The sequence below is a fragment of the Corvus hawaiiensis genome, chromosome 6 (genome assembly GCF_020740725.1).
Source record: "Corvus hawaiiensis isolate bCorHaw1 chromosome 6, bCorHaw1.pri.cur, whole genome shotgun sequence".
NCBI classification, from domain to species: domain Eukaryota; kingdom Metazoa; phylum Chordata; class Aves; order Passeriformes; family Corvidae; genus Corvus; species Corvus hawaiiensis.
The window spans coordinates 50,301,172-50,328,987 of NC_063218.1; the positions used below are offsets into that span (position 1 = coordinate 50,301,172).

A 27,816-nucleotide genomic window follows, 5' to 3' on the forward strand; every position below is an offset into this window, starting at 1 on the left:
TTCCCCTTATTTTTTTTTTTTTTCCCTCTCAGCCCGCCCTGCCGGCGCGCCAGGGAGAGCAGCCGCCCCGATGCCCGAAGGTGCCGGGCGCCGCCGGCCGCTCGCCCGGGGGGACAGCGGCGCGCCCCGCTGTTCCCGCACACACCGGCGGCGGCTCCGCTGGCTCCTCGCACGGAAGAAGCCCCCAGCTCCGGGACAGGTCCGGCCGCGGCGGCCGCGGCTCTGCGGCCACAGGGGTAATGACTGCGGGGGCGTTGCTGGTGGCGGGCGGCGCCAGGGGACACAGCGGAGAGCCGGGAGCGGGGAAGCGGGGACACCGCGGAGAGGCCGGAGGTGCGGGAGCGGCGGCGATGGGGAGCGGCGGGACGGGCGGGTCGCGGCCGCGCGGTGGCGCTGCGGCAGGAGCGCCTGCAGGGGGCGGTGTGGGCCCGTCCCAGCGGGAAGCGCCAGCCTTCCCTCGGGAGCGCGGTGTCCCTGCGAACGCCGCATCCCGCGCTCCTCTGCCAGCTCTGTTCACCTTGACTCGGAAACCTTGGGAGAGATGGAGCTCTCCCCGCGCCGTGGCCTTTTGCTGCGGTTGGATGGCTTGCGCGATAAGGATTTATTTCTAGCTGTGGGACAGTTTGGATCTTGGGGAAGTGGCATGGGTTTGGCAACGTCTCTCAGGGGTCCCAGAGTTTTTACTCTGCTTTTTGAGTATCATTTGGAGATGAGAAATTAGGTTCTTCTCAGAGGGCTTCAGTAATTCAACCATGTGGTTTCACTGACTTCATGATTAAAATAGTAGTGCATATATTTAATGTCCCACAAGCTAAAATTAATTTCTGTCCTGCAGTTATAAACACTGGTGAAATTTCAGTCCATTTAAAATCAGCAGCAAAGCTCTGTCTTCAGTGGCACAAGGGGCTGACTGTCAGAATTTGAAAACATCCAGCAAAGGGCAATCCCCAGTCCCTGTGCCTATGATTTCTCTGACGGGCTGCTATGATGGTTACATGATTGTTACATGATTTGGTTTTTTGTAAAAATTCCTAATCTGCAGTCCCCATTTTCTACTTCCCTAAATATCTTTGAGTACAAGATAAGAGCTGTAAGTCACATTCTGTCAGCATCCCTAAAAGATAAAGGTTTTATTTAAAGAAAAAACGATTTGGTTTTGACTCTGTCCAAATTCATTCTTTCACTGTACCCAATGCTGAAAAGCAGTATGTCCCAAGGAGATCAGCTACTGACCACCCCTACACATTTAGAGATGTATCTCCCAGCTGTTTCTGAGAGGCAGAGTGGCAACCTGTGGAGACACGTCACTGTTATTACAGAGGTTCTTTGATCCAGAAGGAATAAAGATATTTGGTTTTAAATCTTCATTGAACAGCTAACAAACTAAAAATAATTTGTATTCAAAATAGTGCAAGGTGTATAATAATGTAAAACAAGTATAAATGAGCAGGAGTTTTATGCTGTAACTGAACATGTAAAACGGGGTATCAAGGCTTGGTGCTGGCAGTGTGACCCACTCAAGACACTTAAACTCGCTCTAGACCATTGGCTTGATTTTTGGAAAAAGGTAATTTTACCTAATATTTAGTCAGTATTGTAGCCTATTCTGCCTCTGTTTCTAGCTTATATGTGACCCCAGGGAAAGACACTCAGGGGCTGAAGTGCATAGGGGTTACCTTGGGCAAAGTGGTGACAAACAGTGGGGCTTGGACAAGCACTACGGGGAGTTTGCCAATAATTGCCCGTGAATGTGGGCTCAAGTGCATGAATTTATCCAAGCGAAAAGGTCAGCAGAAAGCTGTGACCAGACAGTGAATTCCACACAGTGATCTTCCAGTGAAGGTGCCCTTGAGGACACCTTCCTTTGGGTTTGGACATGCTGATCTCCAGAGGTCCTTTCCAATCCTGACAATTCTGTGATTCTGTAATTCCCTGCTGCTGCCACCAGTAACAGCCACTTTCCAGTGTAATTCCCAAAGACAGGTTTGTCCAGAAAGATGTTGCCTTGTACAGTGGGGCCTGAAAAAACATCCTTGCAAAGAACAAACCCTGAGATGCTCTTCTCAGTTCTGTGTGGCCATAGGGGAAAAGGATGAAGGACAGAACAATCTCCACTTGGAGACTTTTAAGTGCATTCCTCACTTTGAGAACAGGCAACCATAGGAGGTGCTTATGGCAAGCATTTACAAGTATTACATTGTTAAACCTCTTTGGAAGATTAGGTCTCTCCAGAGCTTCCAGTTTGGATGCTGTGTTTAGAGTGCTGGTGCTGCACTAGCTATTTAGAGCTACCCCAGGCTGTGTGTTTGGATTGTTTGGGCACTGCTTTGGAAATACAGATACAGAGAGTGTGGATCAACAAGCATTCAGCAGAGAAAGAGAATTTGCAAAGTTTCTGTAAGAGCTGTTGCCCTTATATCTGTTCCACATTCCTTCATCTCATTTTTTTCAGGATGTGATTGAAAAGGAAGCTGGGAAGGCAGAAGCAGATTGTACTTCCTACGTCAAGAAGCATGGGCAGACTCATCCTATACACAACTGACAGGTAGTGAGACCATCTTCACAAGCATATGTGGCCTCTCAGCAGAAGCAGCATGTGGACAAGGAGAGCTTATTATCTACAGTAACTGATTGATTTCTCTTTTCTTTTTCAGAGGACAGAGACTGGGAAAACAGCTGATTGTGAGTTTATCTAAAATTAACAGAATTGTCTTTTCAGGCAGAGGGCCCAGAACATATTCTGGCAAAGGAAAAGGGAGAGAGAAAGACTTATATTCTGAGAGTGTGTGGATACATTTGGTTAGAAGATGAACATGAGAAGTCTGAGAAACAGAAATGGCACTACTTAATGGAAAAATAAGAGGCAAGTAAGTCTTGCTCTGAAAAATTTTAAAGTCGGGTTCTTTGTTATTTTGGAATTTGTTTAAGGTAAAAATTTAAGTGCTGTAAACCATGGAGGAGGCTGTAACTACGTTTCAGAAGGTCATCAACTTTTAAAAGGAGAAGGTTGTTGTACAAGTAGGTTAAACATTACCAGTAGTACATGAAGTAGTTTTGTATGGCACTAGTTTATAATCAGTTAGTAGCTTTGCTCTGTTCACACTTAGTGGGCTGTATTTTAATACTGAGAGGGACAGATTCCATTGCTCTTATTCATGTTGAGTTGCAGTCAGTGGAACTAATTGTTGAATAAGGTATGCTCAGCATGAGGATGGGTGATGGAATCTAGCCCAGATGGAAATATCTTTTAAACTCCTGCTGTATTAGAGAGCAGCAATCTCAACACAGGCAAATCTAGCATGTTGCTGAAAGTGCTTTGAGCCATTCCTGTGGCACATTATTTTTATGGTTGAATATGGGGTTGTTCTACAGTGGTTGTGTCTCCCCTCCCAAAGTTCAGCCACATTCACAGAAAAGATGGGGAAATCATCTGCACTGTAATTTTCTGTCCCATGTTACAACACCAACAGAAGGTAGGTGGGCTTTGCAGAAATTGCTACTTAACTGCAGCTGTATCAGAATTTACTAAAAATGTTTCATTGTGCAGTGCTTTTATAGTAATGCAGTTTTCTGGCATTTATTTTCACTCTGTGGCATACTCTTCCATCATGCACAACCTCTTAGATGTAGAAAAATACTGGTGCAGTTTAGTATACATATGCAAAATCTCTTGGAGAAGAATACCAGCATGCCTGGGTGGTGAATTGAGGAATACAATGGAGATGCAAAGATAGAACTGAATTTATTTTCAAGCAAAACAGGAGTATCAGCTAAAATATTACATGAAAGTGTGAGGCAATCTTTCAATGAATCAAACTCCAATTGCATAGAAGATGTATATAATGACAAAAAACCCCCTAACTGCAGGCTGCTGATCCAGCCAGTTGCTCCTCTTAGGTGACCTTGGGAGCCAGGGTACAGAATGGGGCACTCTGGTAGGAGACTAATGAGAGGAACTTGGACACCTCTGGACTATAACCAAGCTGGCTAACACTGCCCTAATTGAAAGGCAAAACTAATGAGTGGCCTCTCTCTCTGATGCAATTCTAGTTAAGTGTGCTGTTTTTTCACTAGGATCTCATGCCCCTACTTGGGACCAAATAAGGAATACAAGAAGTAGCAGGAGTGCCACAGTAATACCTTTACTGAGCTAGCTGAGATAGGGATCTGTATCATAATTAAAGCAATCATCCTATGCTAAGTATGGACAAAGTCCTAGAGCTACTCTCTTCAGTGACACTTGAAAAATACGCCGTAGAACCTCTGAAGTTCTCATCTAATGAGAACTCCTAATTTCTCTCATCTGCTTTCTGAGGGTGAAAAAAGCCAACTAGGCAATAACAGTAGAGAAATTGGCACGTTTTCTTATTCCCACTGTTGAGGAAATGTTTGCATCCTTCATCCTGAAGAAGTATACTAGAAATAGCTGATCAGTAAATGCATTAGACTACTTACTTAAATTGCTAGTGTGATAGAAATAAGACAAGAAAACGTTGTTTTCAAACAAGTCTTTTCAAAAATAAGTTCATTATGTTACTATACTTGTTAGTAATTTAAAATACCTAAATAGTAATATAAAATATTCAGTAATATAAATCTAAATATTTGGATTTTCTGCCATATAAAAGTTTCCTTGCACTAAAGGGGCAGTGGTTTCTTTTTCATTTGTTTTAATAAAAATTATGTATATTATTAAAATAATTTGCACTAACTAATCCTGTTAATGATTTAAGACAGAAAAGAAGCTTGAGAGCTTTTGGCTTCTAGGAAGAATTGCATAGATAAATGTGACAATCTAGCTAGCAACCTTGCTATCATTTAAACCAAATAGTGGTATGGGCTAGATTTTGAGCTGTGACTCAGCAGAGGGTGTGGGGATGGGTGTAAAGCAGGAGGAGTGACAGAGCATCGTGTCTCCTCGTTCTGGTCCCAGCTCCACCCTCGGGACAGGTCTGCCTGAGGAGCTGCCCCGTAGCTGCAGCAGCCTCAGCATTAAAGGCCCTCCCTGCCCTGCTTCAGCTTTGTTCTTGTGCCATCGTTACACTGTGGCAGCATCGTAGTGCAGTGTATGGTTGCATATATCGGCCCTATGCCATCTCTGTGCTGGGAGCATTCTCTCTGGGGTCGCTTCAGACCTTCTGCAGCTCCTGTGCACTGCTGGAGAGGCGGGCAGGGCCTGCAGTGATCACTAGACTCTGGCTCTATGCTGGTCCTGAACTCTTTCTGTAACCGGTCCATAAAGTAATCCCCAAGACTATTTCTGCCATCCTGGGAACAGTCAAGCCTGCGAGCATTGGTCAGCAGATCTCCCATCAGCTTGATCTTCCAGATTTTGGGCCCAATAAATTGTTTCTTGATAGTGCTTGCGCTATGAGGGTCTGAATTTTCAACACTCAGGGCATAAAGCTCTTCAAAATATCGTAGCAGAGTTTTCCATTGTACCATTGCTAGTTCCAGGGCTTTCATCAGACCGACTGCATAATCACAGTTTGGTTTCTGAAAACAAAGACAGAATTGTATTTATTCAGAAGAACAGCTCATGTATCTGCATTCATCAATGGATTCCTGCAACTTAACCTGGTGCTCTAAACAAGTTGTCCTAGGATTTTGCAACAAGTGGCAGAATCCAAGCACTTCTTCAAGGAATAGATTTAGATAGCAGCAGCTATGCCTGAGGAGGGTTCTTACACCAGGAATCATAGAATGGTTGGGGTTGGAAGGGACCTTAAAACCCAACCCTCTGCCATCTTCCACTAGACCAGGCTGATCAAAGGCCCATCCAACCTGGCCTTGAGCACTCCCAGGAATGGGGCATCCTCTACTACTCTGGGCAATTTTTTCTAGTGTCTCACCACCCTCACAGTAAAGAGGGTCTTCCTAATATCTAGTCTTAATCTGCCCTCTTTCAGTTAAGAATTGTTATCCCTCATCTTAACACTGCATTCCCTGATAAAGAGTCCCTCTCCCTCTTTGCCGTAGGCCCCCTTTAAGTACTGGAAGTCCTAAGCTCTTCCTTGATGCAAACTGAGTGTTAAGAAAGATTTTTCACAATAGCCTTTTTACTTTCTACAGCTTAACAACTGCTATGATGGACCAAAGAAGAGCCTTCTGTATTAACTAACTTGGTAGAGGAGAATCAGCCCCCTGGTTTTAAACCAGTGAGGTGGGTTATTTTTTTCCTGAAAACTTTGAGTTATTCCTTTGTACCCGTGCAAGCCTAAGTTAGATCTTAGAATTTGAACTGTCTGTCATGAGCTGTACTTTAGGAAATCAACTACTGCCCCAAGCTGGGTGGTTCTCCTTCCTTACCACTCTTCTTAGGTTGCTAATCATGTCTAAGCTTCTACTTAGGTTCAGTGTGAAGGAGACAAGTGTGCTGTTTCAGCACAATTTAAGGAGTCATAATCCATTACAGCATACTGGAAACAGCAGTGTCTAGCTGAGTAAAAGAAAAGGGGAACACACTCCATATTCTTTTGGGCTGGAAAGCCACCCTGTAGAGTTAGAACTGTATGTCTGACAGTTTCTAGGCATCACAATCAAGAACAAAACCATGTACATTAGTATTACAGGTAAATTATATCTGGAAATCTGATAGTGGGTGAATGCAGAGATCTGAAGTACCAACAGTACAATTCAGTAAGTTAAACAGATCACAGCTGCTTCAAAACTTCTTGACTACTACCCACCTGGATGGTTTTAGAGCAGTAATGGCCTCCTCTTTCTTGCTGATACTTCATCAATGCCTCTGCAGCTTTTCTCTCTTCTAGAGCTTGATGCAGGAAGAACTTCGAAATATTTGGTAGAGCCACATGTGACTGATCAAAATATTCACCCTAACAACACAAAACAGGAGTGTTAAGATTTGCCAGAGATGGGACTCACTTGCAGCAGAATGTGGCTTTAACAGAACTTGGTGTTTTGTTCACAAAGTATAATTACTTTGGAGACCTTGATCCAATTTCTACAATAAATGAAGTAAGTAGTTATAATATGAAATGAAGAATCTCTATACTTCTACTAGAACTCCTCCTGTCCTTTAATATTGGTCAGGCAACTGTAGTACTGATGTTATTCTTGCAGTAGCAGTTAAGAGATCTTCAGAATATTTTATTTATGAGTGGTTAGCCTGTGTGTGTTTTGTAAAGGGTTTTTGTTTTGTTTTTTAAGCAGAATCCCAGCACAGAGAACATAAAATTTATCCCTGCAGGCCTGCATTCCAGTCAAAAGTTAGCTTTCAAAGGTATGAGAAAGATGAGGCAAATACCAAAGAGAGAATAAGTACAACTTTGCATCTATCTATCAGTTTTATGATGGACAATGGTATTCCAAACTAATGGATACTGCTACTGAACTATACACCTTCAATATGTAGGTCATGCCTGGGAAGGCATGTCAGGAAGAACATCAATCTTTTGGAGCGAGTTCAGAGGAGTTATCAGAGGGAAGGAGCACCTCTCCTATGAGTAAAGGCTGAGAGAATTGGGTTTGTTCAGCCTGGCAAAGAGAAGGCTCTGAGGTGACCTAATTGTGGCCTTCCAGTAGCTGAAGGGAACCTACAAGAAAGATGGAGAGGGACTTCTTATAAGAGCATGCAGTGACAGGACAAGGGGGAATGGCTTCAACCTGAAAGAGCAGGTTTACATTAGGTATTTGGAAAAAAGTCTTTACTGTGAGGGTGGTGAGGCACCCTAACAGGTTGCCCAGAGAAGCTGTGAATGCCTAGTCCTGGAAGTGTTCAAAGCCAGGCTGACTGGAGCTCTGAGCAACCTGGGCCTGGGAAAGGTGTCCCTGCCTGTGGCAGGGGGATTGGAACCTGATGATCTTTAAGGCCCTTTCCAACCCAGGCCATTCTATAATTTCAGAAGTATTACAACCCTAAATCCCCTGCAGGCCTTGTTCTGTTCTGTATGGGAAAGTAACAACTTACACCACTGCCATATTTAACCACGCTAACAGATCTAACTAGCTCTTACATTTAGAGTATTTTATCCATGCTATGGCTGTCCCATAAAGAGAATGCATTAGACACAGGGAGCAAAGGAGAGCCAGCAGGTTACACTGGTTTGAACACTGGCTCTGCACAGCTCTGATGTCAAGGAGAATGAGAGGCAGCAGCTGGGACTATGCCAAGAACCAAACTGAGGGAGCTACAGCATCCTGATCTGCTGGTGCCCTGAACATGTGTGTGCAACACAGCACAGCTTCTGTCTCTTGGACACAGCTCTGCACCACAGTACCCATAACTGCATATTGAGCTGCTGGCTTGCAGCCTGCCTAGGGGGGGCAAGCAGCAACTACGTGCATTTCCTAAGTTCTTCTGCTTCTGATTGTCTTCCCTGCTTTCCTCTATTACCCTGCTTAAATGGGAAATACTTTCACTTCAGCTGTGTTGCTCTGTTTAGAAAGAAAAATGTTAAACACAGGAGTTTACGTTTTTCTCTTCTATTTTTAGGGCCATCTTGGGATACCCCAAACCTCTGACACACGTGCATACATGTGACCATAAACCACTGAAGAGAGAGAACATAGTAGAATGTTTTATTAAGAACATTCACTGCAGTATTTGCAGAATCCTTTTCCTCAAGTCATTCATTCCTGTTTCTGTTGACAGCACAGCCAAGATTCAGTGTTTTATAACCAGTTCCTCAGTGCAAGCATGTGGCATGACTTCAAGTGGAACCCAAGTTAGCACATCTGCTTAACTGTTAAGGTAAATCTTTTATGTCAATCATTCACTATTTAAGATGTTCACATTTTTAGGTTTGATTTATCCACAGTCACTTTCTAATTGAGCTTTCTCCATCCCATCCAGCTGCCAATTGCTACAATTTTTTTAATCCACAGGCTTAACAGGTAGAGAGGTTTTATTGCATACTTAAATTTTTATTGAACTTATACTTGACTCCAAACTCAGTTGAAGGATCTTGGGGATATACTGAATATAGTTTGTGTTGCTTCCCAGTGGATGCTTGGCATCAGAAGGTATGGCATTGATAATTTTGATTTTTTTATTTTAATGTCTCTGTTAAGTTATATGTTTGCCTTGATGCTTGACATGTAGCCAGATGCAATTTTGGCATGAATTTTACATGGTATCAGTGATACCTTTTATAATTTCTTGTCCAAAGTTCATGCCTGTGGAGCAAGAAACCCTAAGCCATCCGCGGCGTTCACAGACCATAATTAACCACACACAACTGTTCTACAAAGTTTGGGGGGAAACCCACTCAAGCGTTATACTCCAAAGCTGTTAACATTCCCTGTTCCTGTCCATCCTCCGCAGGCAAAAGCCCCTCTGTGAGCTACCCAAAACACGCGAGCGCTCGTTTCGTGGCCCGCGCCTTCCGGACCTCCCTCGTTGTTTCCGTGGCCGCGCGGGCGCAGGGGCCGCGGCGCGGCTCTGGCAGGAGCGCTGCCGCCGGCGGGTCGGGGAGCCCGGAGAGCCCCCAAGCCCCCTGCGTCAGGGCACAGGCACCGCTCTGCCGTCTAAACCCTCCTCAGCCGGGCCCCAGCACCTCCTCTCCCCGCCGCCGCTGGCTGCCAGGGCGGGCCGATGGGGGACACACGCAGCCCTCCCGTGCCCGTCCCGCCGCCTTACCAGCGCCTGCAGGCAGTAGTGCAGCTCCAGCTGGGCGCCGGTGACGCCGCAGAGCGCCTCCTCCACGGCGGCCGGGAAGCCGTGGCGGACGCGGCTGGCGGGCAGCGGGCGGTGCGCGGGGCAGGCGGGCAGCGTCACCCGGGGCCGCTTGGAGCGCGGCTCGGCCATGGCCGGCGCCGCCATGGGGCCGCCGCGCCGCCGCCCCGCGCCGCCTGATATAGCTGGGCACCTGAGACACACCTTGCGCGCCGCGCCGCGCCGCCCGCCCTCCGAGGCAGGAGGAGGAGGAGGATGTGGGTGCGGATGCGGATGCGGGGGGGCCGGCGGGGGCCGCCGCGGCGTGCGTGGCCCTGGGCAGGCGCGGCGGGAGCGCGGACAGCTCCCGCCATCCCGGAGAACCGGCGCGGTGCCGGAGCCCGCGGGTGCCGGCCCGGCCCGGCCCATCCCGTCTGGGTGCATCCTAAATAGTGAATGATTGGCATAAAAGATCTATCTTAACAGTTAAGTAGATAGGTTAACTTGGGCTCCACTTGAAGTCGTGCCACACACTTGTGCTGAAGAAGTGGTTATAAAACACTGAATCTTGACTATGGGTGACTTGAGGAAAAGGATTCTGCAGTGAATGTTCTTAATAAAACATTCTACTATGTTCTCTCTCTTCAGTGGTTTATGATTACACATGTGTACGTGTGTCAGAGGTTTGGGGTATCCCAAGATGGCCCTAAAAATAGAAGAGAAAAACGTAAACTCCTGTGTTTAACATTTTTCTTTCTAAACAGAGCAACACAGCTGAAGTGAAAGTATTTCCCATTTAAGCAGGGTGATAGAGGAAAGCAGGGAAGACAATCAGAAGCAGAAGAACTTAGGAAATGCACGTAGTTGCTGCTTGCCCCCCCTAGGCAGGCTGCAAGCCAGCAGCTCAATATGCAGTTATGGGTACTGTGGTGCAGAGCTGTGTCCAAGAGACAGAAGCTGTGCTGTGTTGCACACACATGTTCAGGGCACCAGCAGATCAGGATGCTGTAGCTCCCTCAGTTTGGTTCTTGGCATAGTCCCAGCTGCTGCCTCTCATTCTCCTTGACATCAGAGCTGTGCAGAGCCAGTGTTCAAACCAGTGTAACCTGCTGGCTCTCCTTTGCTCCCTGTGTCTAATGCATTCTCTTTATGGGACAGCCATAGCATGGATAAAACTCTTCTAATGTAAGAGCTGGGCTGAGGCTGGAGTGGCTGATGAGAACCCAGAGGCAACCGTGGGGAGGGAGTGAACTCTGAAAAGTCTTGGGAATTTCGCAGTGTGTGTATATGTCTTGGCTACAGGGTAAATTCTTCAGGTTTTTTGGTTTAGTGCTAAAAATGTTGGTGCTGAGGTGCTGAACTGGTCCTGCCTATGCTGGTTAAACCATCTTCAGTATTTTAGTAACCAGTAAACCTTGGCTTGTACAGTAAGTTCAAAATACATGTTACTGACTTTTTCAACTGCTTTATCATATGGATGGAGCTTGGCATTTCTTGAGCATTTCTTTACCTTTAATGAATTCAAAGCAGTGGAGCAGAAATATGGGTAATCCCATATTCGAAATCAATAATTTTCTGTTCAGTGACTTTGTTTAGTAAGCTCAATGTTATGTGCTGTTTTGTGGAATATTCTTCTAGCAGATCACTCCCCCACAAACCCAGGGTGCTAAGGGCAGAATTGTTTTCCGTTGCCTGTTTTAATTGTTATTGGATCTGACTACCTAAAGCAGAGCATGCATCATCTGGGAGTAGTCATGTAGAGATGTGAGAACATTGCTCATGAGAAACTTAAATAATTCTTGTTCAGTGCCTCCATCTCATATTCTATTCAGCCCTCTTTGCTGTAATTATCAATTTTTTAGTTCTTATTCTTCATGTTGAAGTTAAATTAGAAGTTTCACTTAAAAAAAAATCAAACAGCATTTAAGCATTTGGGTAAATTTTCGTGTGAGTTAAGTATAACTGTAATGTTTGCAAGGCTAAAGGAAGTCCTTAAATTCATTAAATGTCAATATATTGGCAAGACACTTGAGCAACATATGATCTTATTCTGAAGTTCTCAGTAAGCATCCTCTCCTTCACTGTAGCACTAGGGACTTTTGCTAGGAAGATGTACCTCCATCAGCTACCTTTTAGCTCCTTCCATTCCAACTGTCCTTCTTTTGGCCTGTGAAATAGTTGCTGGTGTTTTATTATTCCAGAATAATTCCTTGACTGCCTCACAGAAGGAGGAGCAAGTGTGGTGCCTGGGTGTGTCTATGCATTGGCATCCCAACCTAGATAAATACTTGATGACTTCCTTTCTTTGGCAGTCTGAATAACTTGAAGTGTGAAATAGCAATAGAAAGCAAGTTAGCCAGTGTCCCCATGGAAAAGTTTGTAGTTTTATTTTGTTAACTGGGCATTCATTATGATAATTTCTGAGCATATCAAATCATAGAGGCGTGTATCTGCATTAGTGGACTTTGGAGCCTCGGAAAACAATATTAAGTTATTCCATTTCAGTGATGGACAGCTAAGAGACAAGGGCAGTTCTTAAGGCCATTTGTGATGCATTGAGCTGATCTGAAAACTGACTCTAAAATTCTTTAATCTCTGTATGTTCCTTTTATGAGAACACCATTCAATTTATTTTGCTTTGTGCTTCATAGAAATAAAGGAAATATATGTCATTTTTACTGTTACCAGATGTATTGTGGAGAAGTTCTGTTACAAAGTAGTGGGATTCTTGCTACATAGGATGAGGTGATGTCACATGCTGGTTTTTTCTGGACTGGGGAAAGTATCATTGCTCCATAAGATTGTGACCTCAAGAAATGCAGTATCCTGGGGAGCAAGCACTTCGTTCAGTTTCTAAGTTACAACTTTTCAGCACAGAGTCGCAGAATATTCTGAGCTGGAAGGGACCAACAGAGATCATCAAAGTCCAGCTTGGCAGCTGCCTGCTATCAGGTAGAGTTGCTTTTAAGATGGCTTGCTTTTTTCCTCACCTGCCCTAACCTGAAAGGGAAAGTCTTGGTGTCTCTCTCCCAAATTGTATTCTGCAGAGAAGTGTGGGTTGTTGCAGAAAGGATTGGTGACATCTGTAAACAGGGCTGGTGGCAGACAAATGCCTTGATGAAAGGTATCTTTTCATTTTCATGATTTGGCATGATTTTGGTACAATGCACTTTAAAGTGTGTTGAAAGTGGATGGCGGAGTGGGAAGCCAACCAACCACAGTGTGGTATACAGAACTGCAATTAAAATTCCATCCAAATAAGCTCTCTTGCACATAAACCCATACCTTCCCTACTCCTCCCCACTCCTTTTCCTATTTATTCTTTGGCAGAGTGCAGTAGAGAGGACTGTTTGTGTCAGTAGGCTTTAGCAATCCTCTCAAAATATCCTTTCTATTGAGCTTACTTTGCAAACATTTGGTTGTACCTGGCCATTTTCTACTCTGATTCTCTCATTTAAAGCTAGACTCTCTAGGCTGCACTTTGTAGTCTGCAGTTGATATTGTTTATTCTTTCACCACAGGTAGTAAGAGTTGTGGCTGTTGCTTCTCTTCAGCTACCATCTGTTTGCTTCTTTCTAGCTGTGATGGATTTTTCATGTGCTTTGCAAATAGTCCATCTAATGCTGCCAGACTTTTCTCTCATTCAGTGCCAATCAATAGCTAGGATGAAAACAGAGGGCTGTGTGAGGAAGAAGTAATAAGCAAATAAATGTACGGTATGTATGCCTGTGAATTGGCCTTCTTCATTCATCATTTTGTTTTGCAATTAAGTGAAACCAAAGCTCTCTGGCAGGAAATTTGGAATGATTCATACGAACACCCGTGAATTTGTGATTGCTTTTGTTGGACTTGAAGCCCCTTAACCCATTTTTCTTATGCTTTTCTAGTCTCAACAGGTGCTTCATCTCACTATTTTATCCAGTCCCACTCTTTTTTACTTCCTTTATCCACAGAGGAACAGCCAGCAAGACTTCTGAGTTGTTTTGTTGCCTTTTTGCACTGTATGACTCATACAGTTAAAAAAGAAGCCTGAAATTTGGGATGTTACTACTTAAGTAAGCATAGCAAAATAACCTCTTTTAACTGACTTTCAGCAAAAGTGGTCATCAGCAAAACATGAGACGGCCCTGGGGAGGCAACAGTGTTGTGACAGTGCTGTGAGGTAGACATTCTGGAAAAGGCTTTTTGTCTCTCTGTCACTGTGCTGGTTTGGCCAAATTTAGAAATACATCCTCTGAGAGAAGGCAGGTTACAAACCACCCCTCCCCCCACCAGGTTCAGGAAAAAAAACTTTTTCCTCAAAGAAAAGTGAAAGAGATAGAAACTATTTATTTAACAAACACACAGAAAAAAAAATCTACTAAAGCTAAATAATGAAACCTCTTGCTGTAGAGAGAAAACCTGGGAAAATTTCAGAGTCCTTCCGTAAATCTCTCCCCCCTCCTTGGAGGTGGGACGAGGTGCTGGGCCCACCTCCAGGGCCAAGGCCTCGGTGGAAATTCCTCCCGAGGTATTCTGATGTTGGAACAGTCCAGCAGAGGGAAAAAAAAGGAAAAAATGAAGTCCCAGGAAAACAAAAGTTCAACTCTCCTGTTGCAGTGGGGATACTGCAACATGCATATACCGAACCAGGAGTCCCGTGGAAAGGAAATATATACGGACAGACAGATTCTTGATAGCTGTTTCAGAGATGTTTATTTCTCCAGCCGCATGGCCGGAGCTCTGCCCAGGAACTGTTCCAGTCACGGGACCAAGGGTCCTTCTGCCCGCGCAGGGAACACAAACCAACCAATGGGAACGAGGCTGAGCAGGGGCAGGGAAGCCCCGTGTCTGTGCCCTCAGGGCCCCTCTCCCAGGGCTACATGGCGGGGGAGGGACCCCAACACCTCACCCGTTTTATTTTAATAAAAGGAGAATGAAAACAACTGGATAAACATAACAAGAACAGTTTCAAAACAAAACAAGCCACCCTCCTGAGTCTTTAAATGTCCAAACAGATTCTGTGGAACATCTTAGGGCTGACAGAAGGGAGACAGAACTCTCTGAGCATGCTTTGTGGGGAAACTGAGGCAGGAGAGGGTTTAATTTCTTCCCTCTCCCTTTTCATCCCCCACTCGGCATTGGAAAGGGATTTTTGGGGAAACAATTGGCAAAGGCATGGTTTTGTGAGGGAAACCATGGATTAAAAAACGGATTGGAAATACACTGGGGGTAATAGGACATAGGGTAAAAGGGAAAGGTGGGATTAGGAAAGGGAGACTGTAGGGGGGACTTACAATGGAGATATTGTCTAACATTACTACGATTTTTTGCATATATACTGCCTTTTACAGGAACGCCATCAGGCCCAGTGACCTGCGATGCTTGTAACCCTTTTCTCCCTAGCACAATATTAAATTCCACCACCTCTCCATCTCCCAAGCATGGGATGCATTTTTCAGGGTTATTCTTTTTAATAGCAGTTCTATGCATGAATATGTCTTGCTGGTTGTCACACCTTGTTATAAAACCATAATTTTGTTTAACATTATACCATTTCACTATCCCTAAGATCTTAGGTACTATGATCTTTTTCTTTTTCCGAGTGGCTGCTGTTTTCTGTCTCGCTGCGTCTTTGTTCTCTCTTTCGGTCGCTCCCGTGTTGGAATTGTCGGGGCTGCTGGTGCCTGCGCGCTCTTCCCGGGGTCACGTTCGGGGCTGCGCGGGCCGGGCCGGGCCACGCCGCTCAGTTCTCCGTGCGTCGCCTCCTCTGGTCGCAGCTTCGCTGCCGCTGCCGGGCGCTGCACCCACGTCTCGGCTGGGCCCCCGAGCGACGACTCCCCCGCGCCCCGCTCCAGCGCACGTTTCGGTTCGGCGCGGCTCCGCTCCACCGCCGCCCGCTGCCGCCCGCGCGCCGCCCCTCTCGGTCGGGCGTTCCCGGGGCTCGCTCCACCACGCGCTGCACGCGGCCGTGCGGGTCCCGCCGGGTCCCGCCGCTCCCACCGCGCCTCGCTCCACCACCGACACTGCGGCTCGCGTGGCTCCGCCCGCGCGCGGGAACTGCCTCGCTGCTGCTCGCAGAGCGCTCGGTGCACGTGGCCTGGGCCGCACGGTCCCTGCGCCACGCTTCCCTTCACCAGGACACAGCTGACATTGCTCAACAGTCTCGGTAACTAAATAATATTCACGAAAATATTCTTCCATCGGCATATATTTTGACTCCAATATTAACTGTGTCCAAACGGTTTTCCAAAAGCCCTTCGTAAGAATTAAATCCCAAGAAACATAGAAGAAGTTCTTAAACAACCATGCCAGGAAGTTTCAGTTCTTTTTGAGCTTGAATTAAGCTAAAATTTACAAATCTTTGTTCAAGAATCTTTTCAAGTTTAAGATAAATGTCCATATGCGGCTATAAGAGCCAAGAGTCTTCCCACGGTTCCTCCATAGTTTAGATATGGAATAGCAAAACAAAACCAAGAAGAGGAATCCAAAGTTTCCAGGGTTTACTCACACAAATCAGTCCCTTAGGGATCGGAGATCATTCTGCTCACAATTCTCCACCATTATGTTGCAGTGGGGATACTGCAACATGCATATACCGAACCAGGAGTCCCGTGGAAAGGAAATATATGTGGACAGACACATTCTTGATAGCTGTTTCAGAGAGATGTTTATTTCTCCAGCCGCATGGCCGGGGCTCTGCTGAGGAACTGTTCCAGTCACGGGACCAAGGGTCCTTCTGCCCGCGCAGGGAACACAAACCAACCAATGGGAACGAGGCTGAGCAGGGGCAGGGAAACCCCGTGTCTGTGCCCTCAGGGCCCCTCTCCCAGGGCTACACGGCAGGGGAGGGACCCCAACACTCTTCATCTCTCTGGAGAAAAAGCCAAAAGCTGGCTGGAAAGCAGCAAGCCAGGTGCTTCCCTCCGCTCTCGCTCTGCTGCTGCAGCTGAACGCAGAGAGCTGTCTCTATCTCTGTGTGACCTTGAACAAGCTGCAAACTGCTTTGAAGAAGTTTTGGCCAGTTTTTCTTCCCCCCTCTCAGGCTCAGTTTAAAGGCATAGAAAGGCACAAAATTAATTCCTGGGCATAGAGCAGCAATATGGGATACACATCATAAAGTCACCCCAAGACAGTCACTGAGAACTGGGAAGGTCCAGTTTGCTGTAGTGCTCTGAAATCAGCATGTTTTGGTGATACAAGAGAAGGATTTCTCAAAAACAAAGCCTAGTCCCTTTGAAATGAGTCTTGTTGGTGTCAAACAGAGCAGACAGAAGCCTGTATTTTGGGTTTATAGGTACTGAAAATTACTATATTGTGCCAGATCGATACATATTTTGCCTGTATTCCATTTAATAAAATGAGGTACCAAAATGAAGTCCTGTTTGAAAAATACTTGGATTAACTTCTAATTTTGCAAGTAATTTTTAAGTGCCTTTTTTTGGCACTCGCCTCAAATTCTCCAAGCCTTAGTTTTCATGTGCTTTCCTTTTCTAGAGTCCCAAAGCTCTTCTTCCTGTCATTGATATTTTTGTGTTTGCCAGACATCCATTACTGCAGCGTTTGAAGCCAGATGAGATGTTTGAGGTTGTTCCCATCACTGGAAACAGCCATGTCTTTTTTGCCTCCATTGAGTTTTCCCATGTTGCATCAGTAGCTTGATAAAGTTGCGACACATTTTGCTTCTGTTGTAACTTTTATCTCAGGCAGTTTGTTTCCATAGGCTTCCTTGGCACAAGTCTGCATGGCACAGATACTGAGAAGCTGGCTCATTGCCTCTCGTCTTTCACAATGAAGTTCTTCCTTAAGGAACTTTCCGAATGCTGGATAACATAAAACATTGTGACATGTATAGAATTCTTTGAAACTTTACTGATTGAAATCTGTCCTTCAAACAGAATGCGCCCACAGGCCACAGGCATATCTCTGCTGTGTCTAAAGCTAACATAGGAGACAAACTTGTAAGAGTTTCTGAAATACAAGCAAAGCTTATCTTTAACCTTGTGTCACAGAACATGTATAGGAGGATTTTCTAATCTGTGCTATTTTCTTCTCTGCTGTGTTTAAATTAGATTATCTGTAATTAATGCTTGCTTCCACCATGGGACTCTTCCAGGAGCAGAGTTTGGAGACAGACAGCCTCCACTGCTTCTCAGCTGGGAGCTGCCCAGGGGCTTTGGTGTACAGGTGTACATCCTGCCCGTGTACCACCAGCCCTCACCCTCCTGCTGGTCCCCAGAGCCCCCTCCCTTCTCCTCTCTCTCCCCGTGGGCTCTTTCCCACTGCTGCACAACCACAGTAATCAGGCAGACTCGTCCTCTTCCTTTGCTCCACTCTCCCTCCTTTGGACCCCAGGAAAAGCTCTGTGCCAACAGCAGGTTTGGGATCCATGTGTAGCTCTGCAGTCAAGCCAACAAGATGTAAGTGCATCTCAAGTTCATCAACAGACTCTTGCTGTGACTGTTGTCCTGCCCCAGCCTGGTTTGCATTTGACATCTTTCCCGCAGCATCTCAAGTGCAGCTGCACGTGGCCGTGTTTGTGTGACTGCCTACATGTGTGGAGCTGTAGGTCAAACTGAGCTCTGGCCACTACTTAACTCATGTCTAGAAGCTGTATGTTACTATTTTCTCTTAAGCACTTACCACTCTCTCTGCAATTTCAAATGCTGACAAATCACCTACACTGAGTTGTTCTGCCATGTTCTTTTCTCCTTGTATTTACAGAATCATTACATGTCCTGACTCAGCTTACCAGCTCACCCGTGTCTGTAGGAGCCCAGGCTCTGACAGCACTCAGGTAGCCCGTGGCTGGGATTGGGCAGAGGCAGCAGGGAGAGCTGGAGCCCGGGGGCAGTCTGTGCTCCCAGCCTGGTGGCTGCAGAGGACTGGCAGCCTGGCTCAGTAAGTTCCAGCCTGGCCAGCAACATTGGCCCTTCCATCTCCATTTCTGCTGTTATAAATACACTTGAGTTTTAAGTGGATTATTCAAGTGCTTTGATTTTTCTAAAGAGGCTGTGCTTAGGAGTAAGTTTGTATAAACTGACTGGGTTCATCTGCCTCTGAGATTTTGCAATTGTTATTTCAGGTCACATTTAAAAAAGCATAGGCCAGCAAATGTAAGGCTCATCCATGTAATCTATCTGTGGTATATCATAAGTGCAGTCAGTAATTGCAGGTGGAAGCCACTGAGCCTCAGCACTGGATAAAATTTAAGGGGATTCTGTGGAATTTCTGAAAACATGAGGCTTGCCCCAGGCAATGTGTTGCATAAGGGAGTTGTGCAATGCCAAACTGCCTAAAGTCTGTCATAATTTGTATACTTTGTGTACTTGCCTTTCTATTCTACCTGCCTTTCCACAGCTGTGGGTTAGAATCTGTACTTACTTTTGAACAAATGAGAAAATAACACCTGATGTGTTGAAAAAGGCAGAGCCTTTTCTTGTGTGTGTGTGCAGCCTGTGCTATCTGAAATTGGTGACCAGGTAATGCCTTCCAGGCAGTGTAAACTTCAGTACTCTGTGCTCCAGGTGGCCCTTGAGGGGACATCAGCCCTACCTCTTTGAGGTAACCATGAGCAGGTGCACTTTGTACATACTCAGAATATCTGGGCCAGCAGAAGTAAACTGTAGGCTAGGCATGAAGATCCAGAAACCATGGCCCCAACACCATTTATTGTCTTGCTGCTGTGTGCTACTGATAGTCAATGCTCATAGAATCCCTGCTAGTACCAGGAGCACCTGGTTCTGAAGTACAGGTACTTCTGGGATTTAATTGGCTTGCCTGATGCCATTTGCTACTTGGCTTGAGAGAGAGGAAATTAAAGCCACAGTTGTGGTAAGAGGAGTACGAAATGTTTACAGGTGAAGAGGAAATGATTCTAAATATTTTGGCTTTTGTAGTCAACAAAAAATAATCAATGAATCCTTTTCACAATTTTTGTAAAAGAATCCTTTCAAAGTTTAAGTGAAACTGCTTGAGAAAACATATGAAAATGTTTTTTCTTTGAAATTTTAACGTGAACATTCATCAGCTAAATGTTTGTCTTAAATTTGTATTAAGATGGAGTCTGCAGTGGTGAATCAGACAAAGCAGAAGTGGATAGTTTGACTCAAACATCATGGACCTTAAAGGCAGTGCTAAATTCCAATGAAGTAACTCCTCTTCCAGTTCCAGTCACAAATGATGCTTTAGTGCTGCTTTCTGGTCAAAGCACCTCTTTTAGATCATCTTCACTGTGTAAGTGTTGTGATTGCCTGGGGTATCTCTTTCCCTATTACGTTCTGCCTAATTCCATTTTAATGGCTTTAAATACATTTAAAAAATCTTACTACGATAGGTGTTAGATTGTATTAAGTTTGTGGCAGTATGTCCCAGGCAGTGTCTTCTCTGCCAATTTGCAAAGGTCAAACAAATTTTTTTTCAATTTCAGTGTTTTTATGCAGAGCACTTGTTGAATTGACCGTTCTCCTGATTTTGCTGGAATTATAAGGTAGAACTCAGAGTATGTTTGGCTCCTATCACTTAAAGCAGTCAGCACCATTATTTGGTAATCTTGGGAAGTTATTTATTCTGATATTTAGGATACAGTGGCATTACCCACAGTGATGCAGTGAAATGCTTTACTTTTTGATTTTTAAACCACTCCAGTTGCTATCTTTTTTTTTTAGAATTTAGAAATTACTGGGCTGAGTACTTACAAATTTCACAGAACATTTTGTTCTCTGATTTAAATCCTGCATACCAAGTGCCTGCCTGGGGCAAAGAAAAAAAAGTTAGCTTTGATACTCCAAAACTGGTTGAATAAATCCTGTGCAGCTGGCCTGCGTGAAATGTGCCCAGTGACAGCAAGCGGCAGCGAGGATTCAGAGGGATCGGGAGAGCTCTGTGCTGTCAGATGTTACAGTGTTTTATTGCTTTGACTGGGAAGGGCAGGAATGTGTAGGTATCTCTACTGCTCAGTATAAGGGTGCAAAGTGGTTCCCTTGGGCATGTATGTGGACAAAATTGCTGCACAAGTGGGCAGTGTTGCCTTCTGCGTATGCTTGTATGTGCTCTGGTGTTTTCCAACTTTGGAACTGTGGTTAAAGCCTCAAAGGGAATGTGTGAGTCTGCAGCAGCTGAGAATACATTTCCAGCACTGGAGGTTCCTGTGTGGTTGAGTGTCTGTCCCATCCTTGGTGAGGAATTGTCTAACCTGTACTGTGGTGTTCATCAAGGGAAATTCTTGGAGACTTATTTAACTGGTCAAGCCAAGGCAGTACAGGATACACTTGTCTGTACTTGTGGATGAGATGTCAGGAACTGTTATGGATTGGAGACTGTTTTTTCTGCCTGTGCTGTTCTCACTGCCAGCTCTGTTCATCCAACTGTCTCTCATCACTTTGCTTCTCTTTGTAATATAACCCAGCTGAGGCATGTTCCCAAGGGAAAAGTGACTTAAATCGGAATCTTGGAAAGTCAAGAATTAAAAGATGCATAGTTCAGGAAAATAAATTTTGGAATACAAAGTTATGAAGGCTGTGACTGGTTCACATGAGCAACTTGCAGCAAGGTCATGTGTTCCTGTGATAGTGCATCAACAGGAATTTAGAAATCTTGCTTTTACTCAGGCTGTGTGAGCAGAGTGATTTTGGCCATGCTCTGCAGTGCCATCTCTGTGAATCCAGCTCATTCTCAGGCTCCAGAGAGCTTCCCAGGTTCTCTAGGAAGAAGCACAAGAGTAACTGCAATGAGTGAGACCAGATTTACAAAACTGGCCTCTGGAGCTCAGAATGGCAGGACTCAGAAAAGAAGAAAACATAGAGGCTTTCGTTAATACAGGTGTTTATCAGAAATGCACTAAGAGGGATTTTAAAAAGAGATTCATATGTATTGGATGGTAAGCAGATTTCCAGCAAAATGAGGTGAGAATAAAACTTTCCTTGGAGACAGTTTGGCCAGCAGTTGTTTCTGTCAGGATTTTTTTTTGCTCTTCCTGTGTCATTTGTAGGGGTCATACATTGAAATGATGCTCTGGCCTACAGGGACCACTGTCTTGAGCCAAGTGCATGGCAATTCTTAGGATGCCTGTGCTGAAAGACTTCTCTTAATGGACCTTGATGGGGTTTGGTTTGATTTGTTCCAGAATGGGATCGCCCTTGTTCCTGTTGCTGCATGCTCATGATCCGGAGCCCCAGGACTCGAGCAGGACTGAGGGACGCATGGTAAGATTGCTACCTGCATGCAGGAGGATGGTGAAATCTGGGATGTGTAGCTTGTGACTTTCAGCTGTTTGGTTTGAAGCAAGGGACAGGAAAGCTTCTTTTTCTTTATTGATGGAAGAACAATGTAGATCAATGAGAGGAGGTGAAAAATCCTTAGGAAAACTAAAAACAGAAAAGAAGCAGCACTGAGAGTGGGCCAAATCTTTTGGTTGTGTATGTGAGCATTACTCATATAACTTCAAGAGGGTACATGCTTTAACTGAGCATGTACCAGCTGAGGACTTGGCCCATAATGTCCTTTATAAAGCTCTGATTCCTCCCCAAATAGTTTTTCCCTCCCTCTTCAAAGGGCACCTGTTGTTGGTGGAGTTGGTGATGATACTGGATTAGTGCACATGTGGTCAGCCTGCTTGGCCTCGGCCCTTTGGACCCAAAATGAACTCCAGCTGCTGTTGCCCAGAGCAGGTGCTTCATCCAGCCCGAGCAGCTGTTTGAATGTACGCTGTCATGGCCAAGAGGGGGGGGGAGGTCCCCTGGAGTACCCAGAGGAACAACTGATCAGCAGGAAGCAAACGGGAAGTGTGCCATGGAGACCTGTTTTTTATACCCAGCAGACAAAAGTTGTTCTAGCGTTTCCTTGTGGAAATCGGGAACAGTGGCTGTCACTCTGCATCCACTGAGCCTGCCCAGTACCATGATGGATTATGGTTCCTAAAAAGAGGCTGAGGGACCACTAAAGACCAGCAGGACTGGTTGTAGTCATTGGTTTAAAGCTCCAGTGAGTGGCCTGGCAAAAATGAGATTGAGCATAGAACAGAGCACAGGCTAATGGCCTGCTACATGTGACAGCTTGGGCTTCACACACTGCTAGAGAGAGGAAAACAAAAGCAGAGATAATCTGGGGTAGGAAGCAGCTACAGGGATTAGTGCCAGGGAAATGGAGGCAGAAGAGATGACCTGGGGATATGTGCAGATGTGATGGTTAGGAGTTTGAGGTCAGAGGTAGAGGAGGGGGCACAGATAGCTTGTGTCAGAGATAAAGGAGCAGCAACCCAGGGTTAGAGTGACAGGGACAGGACAAAGATTCAGGTTTTGTGGAGTAAGGAAATCACAGCCTTCAAAGGGGTGAGGGCAGCATAGAGTAAGGGCAACCCAGACCTGTAGCAAGAGGTAGTAGTGGGAGATGCCTTGCAGAGCAGGGAGTCTCACAGGATAAGCTGTTCAAAGTCATTTTCATCACTGGCATCACAAACAGCTCCTTCCAAGTCCCCGTCCAGCATTCCTTCAATTTACTCCCCTTCAACTATTGTCACTGACCTGGCAGTGGTTCTTGTGCAGTACTGCACTCTCTGATTATTCCCATGCTGTTAGCAACAGTGCTCCTGGCCTCCCTTTCCAGGAGCATGCACTCTCTGGATGTGTCTGCATATGTCACTGTCAGCATTAACACTGAATTTAATGTGACTCCTCCGGGTCCCATCCTCTTACCTTTATTCATTGAAGTTACCAGAGTCCTTCCAGTTTCTCTGATAGCCCCACTTTGTGTCCCTGTCCTGTGCGTGGTTTTTGTCAATCCCATCAGCCAGACTTTGCATTCTGTGTATCTTTGTATTTCTGTGTATCTTTGTATTCTGTGATAGCTCAACCAGGTTTCCACTGAACCTCCATAAGGAGAGGTAAATGCTAAGCAAGAATACTTCCTTGTATAGCTATAAAAGGATTATTCAGGCCAGGTTTCATTACAGCATAGCCTAAGAGCAGGAGAAAACATGAATATTGGAGGCTTCTCTTTGTCAGGAAATGGGATTTCCGCAGGTGCTCAGTTGTGAATGCTCTGCATGCTTCTAAGGCTTGGCACATGGCATTGCTGAATCCTGATTCAGGATGCAAGAATGTCTCATGACCCTTGCCATGAAAACTGGTGTCTGGCCATGTTTGGAAATCAGCCGTCAATGATGACAGTAGATGAGTATGGGTGAAATGAGCAGCTTGGCTTCAACACTAAGCAAGACTTGTTAAATGTTGTAAATACAGATGTCCAATTCATATTTTGAATAATGAATATTATGAACTTTCCTGTAGCAAGTGGTAAGAAGCTGGATCATCTTTCTTCATCTGCTCACTGCCTTCACAGAATTTGCAAGTGTGACAAAGTATTTCATCCCTTTACAGGATTAGGTAAGATTGGTAACCATAATTCATGTACAGAATTGCACAGAAGTAGTCTAGGCAGCCAAATGTATTGATTTAAGATCACCTATGTGGTGGCAGGGAAATTGTTGGTTTATTTGTTTCTTATGTTGGTCGGGTTATGCAGCTGACTTCAGTTATTTATTCTTTTGGATGACAACCGTGGCTGCACAGGCCTGTACAATTTCTGTTCCAGTGTAACTCTTCCATCAGGTATACCTGCTATTTGGTTTGCTTCTGTATAAAAATTAAGGAATTGGAAAAATAGCACCAGAAGCTCTACATGAATGACATTCTCAAGGCTGTTAATGAAATAGATGTGTTAGAAGTAGGGTGTTTCTGTGCTCATTCTGTTCTCACATCCCTTGGACAACCGCATGCGGAAAGAAACACCACACGCGACTGTTACAAGTGTGTGATGTAGCTCCGTGCCAGGGGAGACATCCTCTGACGAGCTCCCATGGATGTACCAGCAGTAGTTCTGTGCTGTCTCCTTAGCTGCCTGATAGCATGGCTGGGTGATACCAAGGATCAAGTGGCAGCTGCTGCCCTGCCTCCTTCCTCTGCCCCTGTCTTCCTCAGCTTCCTTGCACTCAAGATGAATGAAAGTGCAGATTTTCAAATCTTGGTGGTGTAGTAAATTCTTGCTAAAAACCAAACCAAATGCAATTTTCAGAGTGGCCCTGTATTTAAGTGTGGCAGCACATTTAATTTGGAATTCCAGAGGTTTTTAACCACCTACATGTGGACAGGAATTTTTTGAAGCACCTGCCTTTTGCTGATTAAAATGTAATTAGGTACCAAGGATTTTAACCATTCCTAAAGGATGTGTGGCAATGTCCAGTGTCCTGTCCGGTGAGGAACAACAGAGTGAAACAGTTTGGGTGTGGTAAATTATAATTTACTAACTGCTGGATTAAGACTAAGGAAATAAAGAGCTCGTTAGCAGGCCTCCACGTTTAGGGGATCTGGAGAGCAAAGAGGTTTAATTTGTACAAGGCCCATGTTATGCTGTGCAGGAATTCCCAGTTCAGGGTCAAAAATGCTGAGAGTGCCCTTTCAGCAGAGAGCTGACAATTAGCTTGCTGCCAGTAGGAAAAACAGCCTTTAAGTGGTGAGTGAACTGAGTGTCAGGAATGGACCTGGAGACAGGGCAGCACACAGTCAGAGCGAGTGACATTCTTCACACCTGCTGTGGGGCATAACAGTAGCTGGCTGCCTCAGCCCGTGGCGCTACAAGCAGAGCATTGTGCTGTGACACAGCCTGGACAGCGATTGAATTACACACCGATTAGGTCTTCGGCTTCTCCCTGTCACTGTGGACAATGGAGAATCAGAGAAGTGGACATGAGAGCTTTAGCAGGCCTTGTGCTCTCCAGCAGAGGAGGATTAGTTTGTAAATGGTAAATTGTGTTGGGGCCAAGAGTCGTAAAACTGAACTCTTGCCCCGCTGCTGCCTCAAAGGCACAGGATCTGCAGAAAAGCCCTTCCCCCCCCTTCTGCTAAATGCTGTGATCAGGGGAGGGGTGGGCATATGGAATCTGTTCCTCCTTTCCTCTGCCAAAGAAGGAAGAAGAAATTGGTATATTTGTACAAATTTTGCTCCTCACTGTCTCTTTCTATCTTTTCTAAGGAAGGGCATGGAATTAAATTAATCAGTCTTCTGCCATTTCCACAGGGATGCGGATTTGCCTCTCACCGAGGTGCTGCTGGCTAGTTCACTGCCTGCTCGAGGGTGTCTCTAAGACTGATTTAATCTGAAGCATGCACTTCCTCAGGAGGTCTGCAGCACGGCTGGAGGAGTGCAAACACTGCATCCCTTCCCTCCTGTTACCTCCTTCCACATGACTACAGTGCCTGTGCTGTGCTCTCAGCTCCCTCACCCTGAAATGTTCCTTGTGATGGTTTGCACTGAGCTGCCTGGGAGCAGGCTTTGCTTTTGGTGGCAGTATCCCTTGTTGCCATGTCATTCCCAAAGAAGATGGCTTTATCCTTGCCTTTATTCCACTGGGACCAGCTGCTCTTCACACAGGAACCAAAAGTGGCAAATCTCCCATAACTTTTTTTAATTTTCAATTGAAGCTCCACATCACGTGAACTTCTTGGGGTTTTTTGAGAGGTAAAGACTTTTTTTTACTTTTTCTTTTTTTTTAGAAAAAACATCAAATAAAAACCTGAAGAAAAAAAAACAACAAAACCAAAACTTACAGAAAAAAAAAATCAAAACCCACACATTGAGCCCAACCTGGAGAATCAACTGCATTGTGTGACTGATACAGTCCATGGGAGTACAAAGCATTCTCAGTCTGGTCTTGCACATCTACTCCCTATACCTATTAATAGCTTTTAGACATGAACATAAACATGGAGATGGGCAGGACTAGTTTGCCATGCAAACATTTATCTGGGGGGCCCATCCTATTTTCTAGAACTAAAGATTTCACTGTGATAAGGTGGACATTTTTAAGCATTGGTGGAGATAGGGGGTTGTAACTGCACTTAACCTGAGGTTGGATTAGGCATTCTCTTATCTTGGAGTCTGCCAGTAAATAGCAAAGTATACAAGCAATGGAAATATGTCCTTCTTAATCTGTAAAAAGAAAAGGACAGTTTTGAAAATCCATCAATCTTTCATATCACCTTAAGGCATATTGATCCTGAATCATCACAAGGAAATTCAATAGGGATGCTCTTGTTAGTGATCTAAGAATATAAATGTGGTTGAATACATGGAAAACTGTATCTTGTTCCAGTTGTCTTTATTACTGCAATAAATAATACCAACTCTCTATTCCTACAGACTTTATCTCATCTCTTTATAGTATTGGTGTTTATTTTGTTTTGAGCTGAGAAACAGTGCATACCTAGATACTGTAAGGTTGTAAGAGGTTTTATGAACATACCATTTAAAAGGGATTGTTTCTGCTGTGGTTACTAGTTTGAACTGAGAAAAGATACTCGTATTTCATACTCCTGAAAGAAATAGCAGATTTGCTGTAATACAGCAGTTCTGAGTAATCTGCTCATAAACAATCCATTCCAGAAAATTCCCAAATCTCTCCCACTTATTTTCTCTAATAGGTGGCAAATCCTCAATACCTCTGAAGAATGCTCACAAGTCTGCAGGCCATGAAGGCTTTGCTTTGGTTTATTTTTTGTAAAGCTTGGTAAAAAAATATGAATGAGAGAAATTCAGCTGTTGTTTAACATAGTACTGATAACTGAGAGTTCATTTTCAAAACTGGAAAATAAGAGCTAGTCTAAGTAGTCACTGTTGGTTTTGCTGCTATGGGGTATTTCAGAGGTAAGTTTTAAAGGGAAAAAAAGGAAAACCAGTCATTCACAAGTGCTGATACAGGCATGACAGAGGTTAATACCAGTGACATCATGTTGGAACTGTATAGCATTTTGTTAATGGTTATTAATGCCCTGCTGCTGGGAGACAGACAGTGCCAGCTGCCATTAGTGTGGTGCCTCTGCGGGTGTGCCTGGGCCTCTGCTCGGGAAGGAGAGGGCCCTGAGGAGGGCTCAACTCTGCTCCCTCCACTGAAACAGGAGGAGAGGAGACACTGAGAGAAGGCAGTTGCAGTGCCTTGCTCAGAACAGGGCTTGGAGAGTGAAGCAGGAGCAGCAGACACCTGCAGAGCCACGTCCAGGAGGTACTGAGGACTTCTGTTCAATTCAGATCTCCAGGACTAAACTCAAGATACACATCCTTTGGAAGAAAACAGCAAGAGATCCAGACAAACATGCATGGAAATTATGCCAGTAAGCCTGGGGAAGAAGCCTAAGTTCATGTAAGAGAACTCAGAGCTTTGTACATCAGTG

General features: G+C 45.0%; 1 protein-coding gene and 1 long non-coding RNA gene across 2 annotated transcripts; one reads left to right on the top strand and one right to left on the bottom strand.

Moving 5' to 3' along the window:
• Positions 1-430: 430 nt before the first annotated feature.
• Positions 431-26,779, top strand: LOC125327575. The gene is made up of 5 exons (XR_007204320.1): positions 431-2,545; positions 2,720-2,867; positions 21,720-21,798; positions 23,881-23,976; positions 25,667-26,779. It is a non-coding gene; the product is annotated as an uncharacterized LOC125327575 (long non-coding RNA).
• On the bottom strand, positions 3,724-9,797 carry LOC125327573 (ferritin light chain-like). The gene is made up of 3 exons (XM_048307214.1): positions 9,602-9,797; positions 6,690-6,836; positions 3,724-5,496 (listed from the first exon to the last, which is right to left on the bottom strand). Exons 1-3 carry the CDS (start codon positions 9,782-9,784, stop codon positions 4,993-4,995), a joined length of 834 nt encoding a protein of 277 aa, XP_048163171.1. The 5' UTR covers positions 9,785-9,797; the 3' UTR covers positions 3,724-4,992.
• Positions 26,780-27,816: the final 1,037 nt, after the last annotated feature.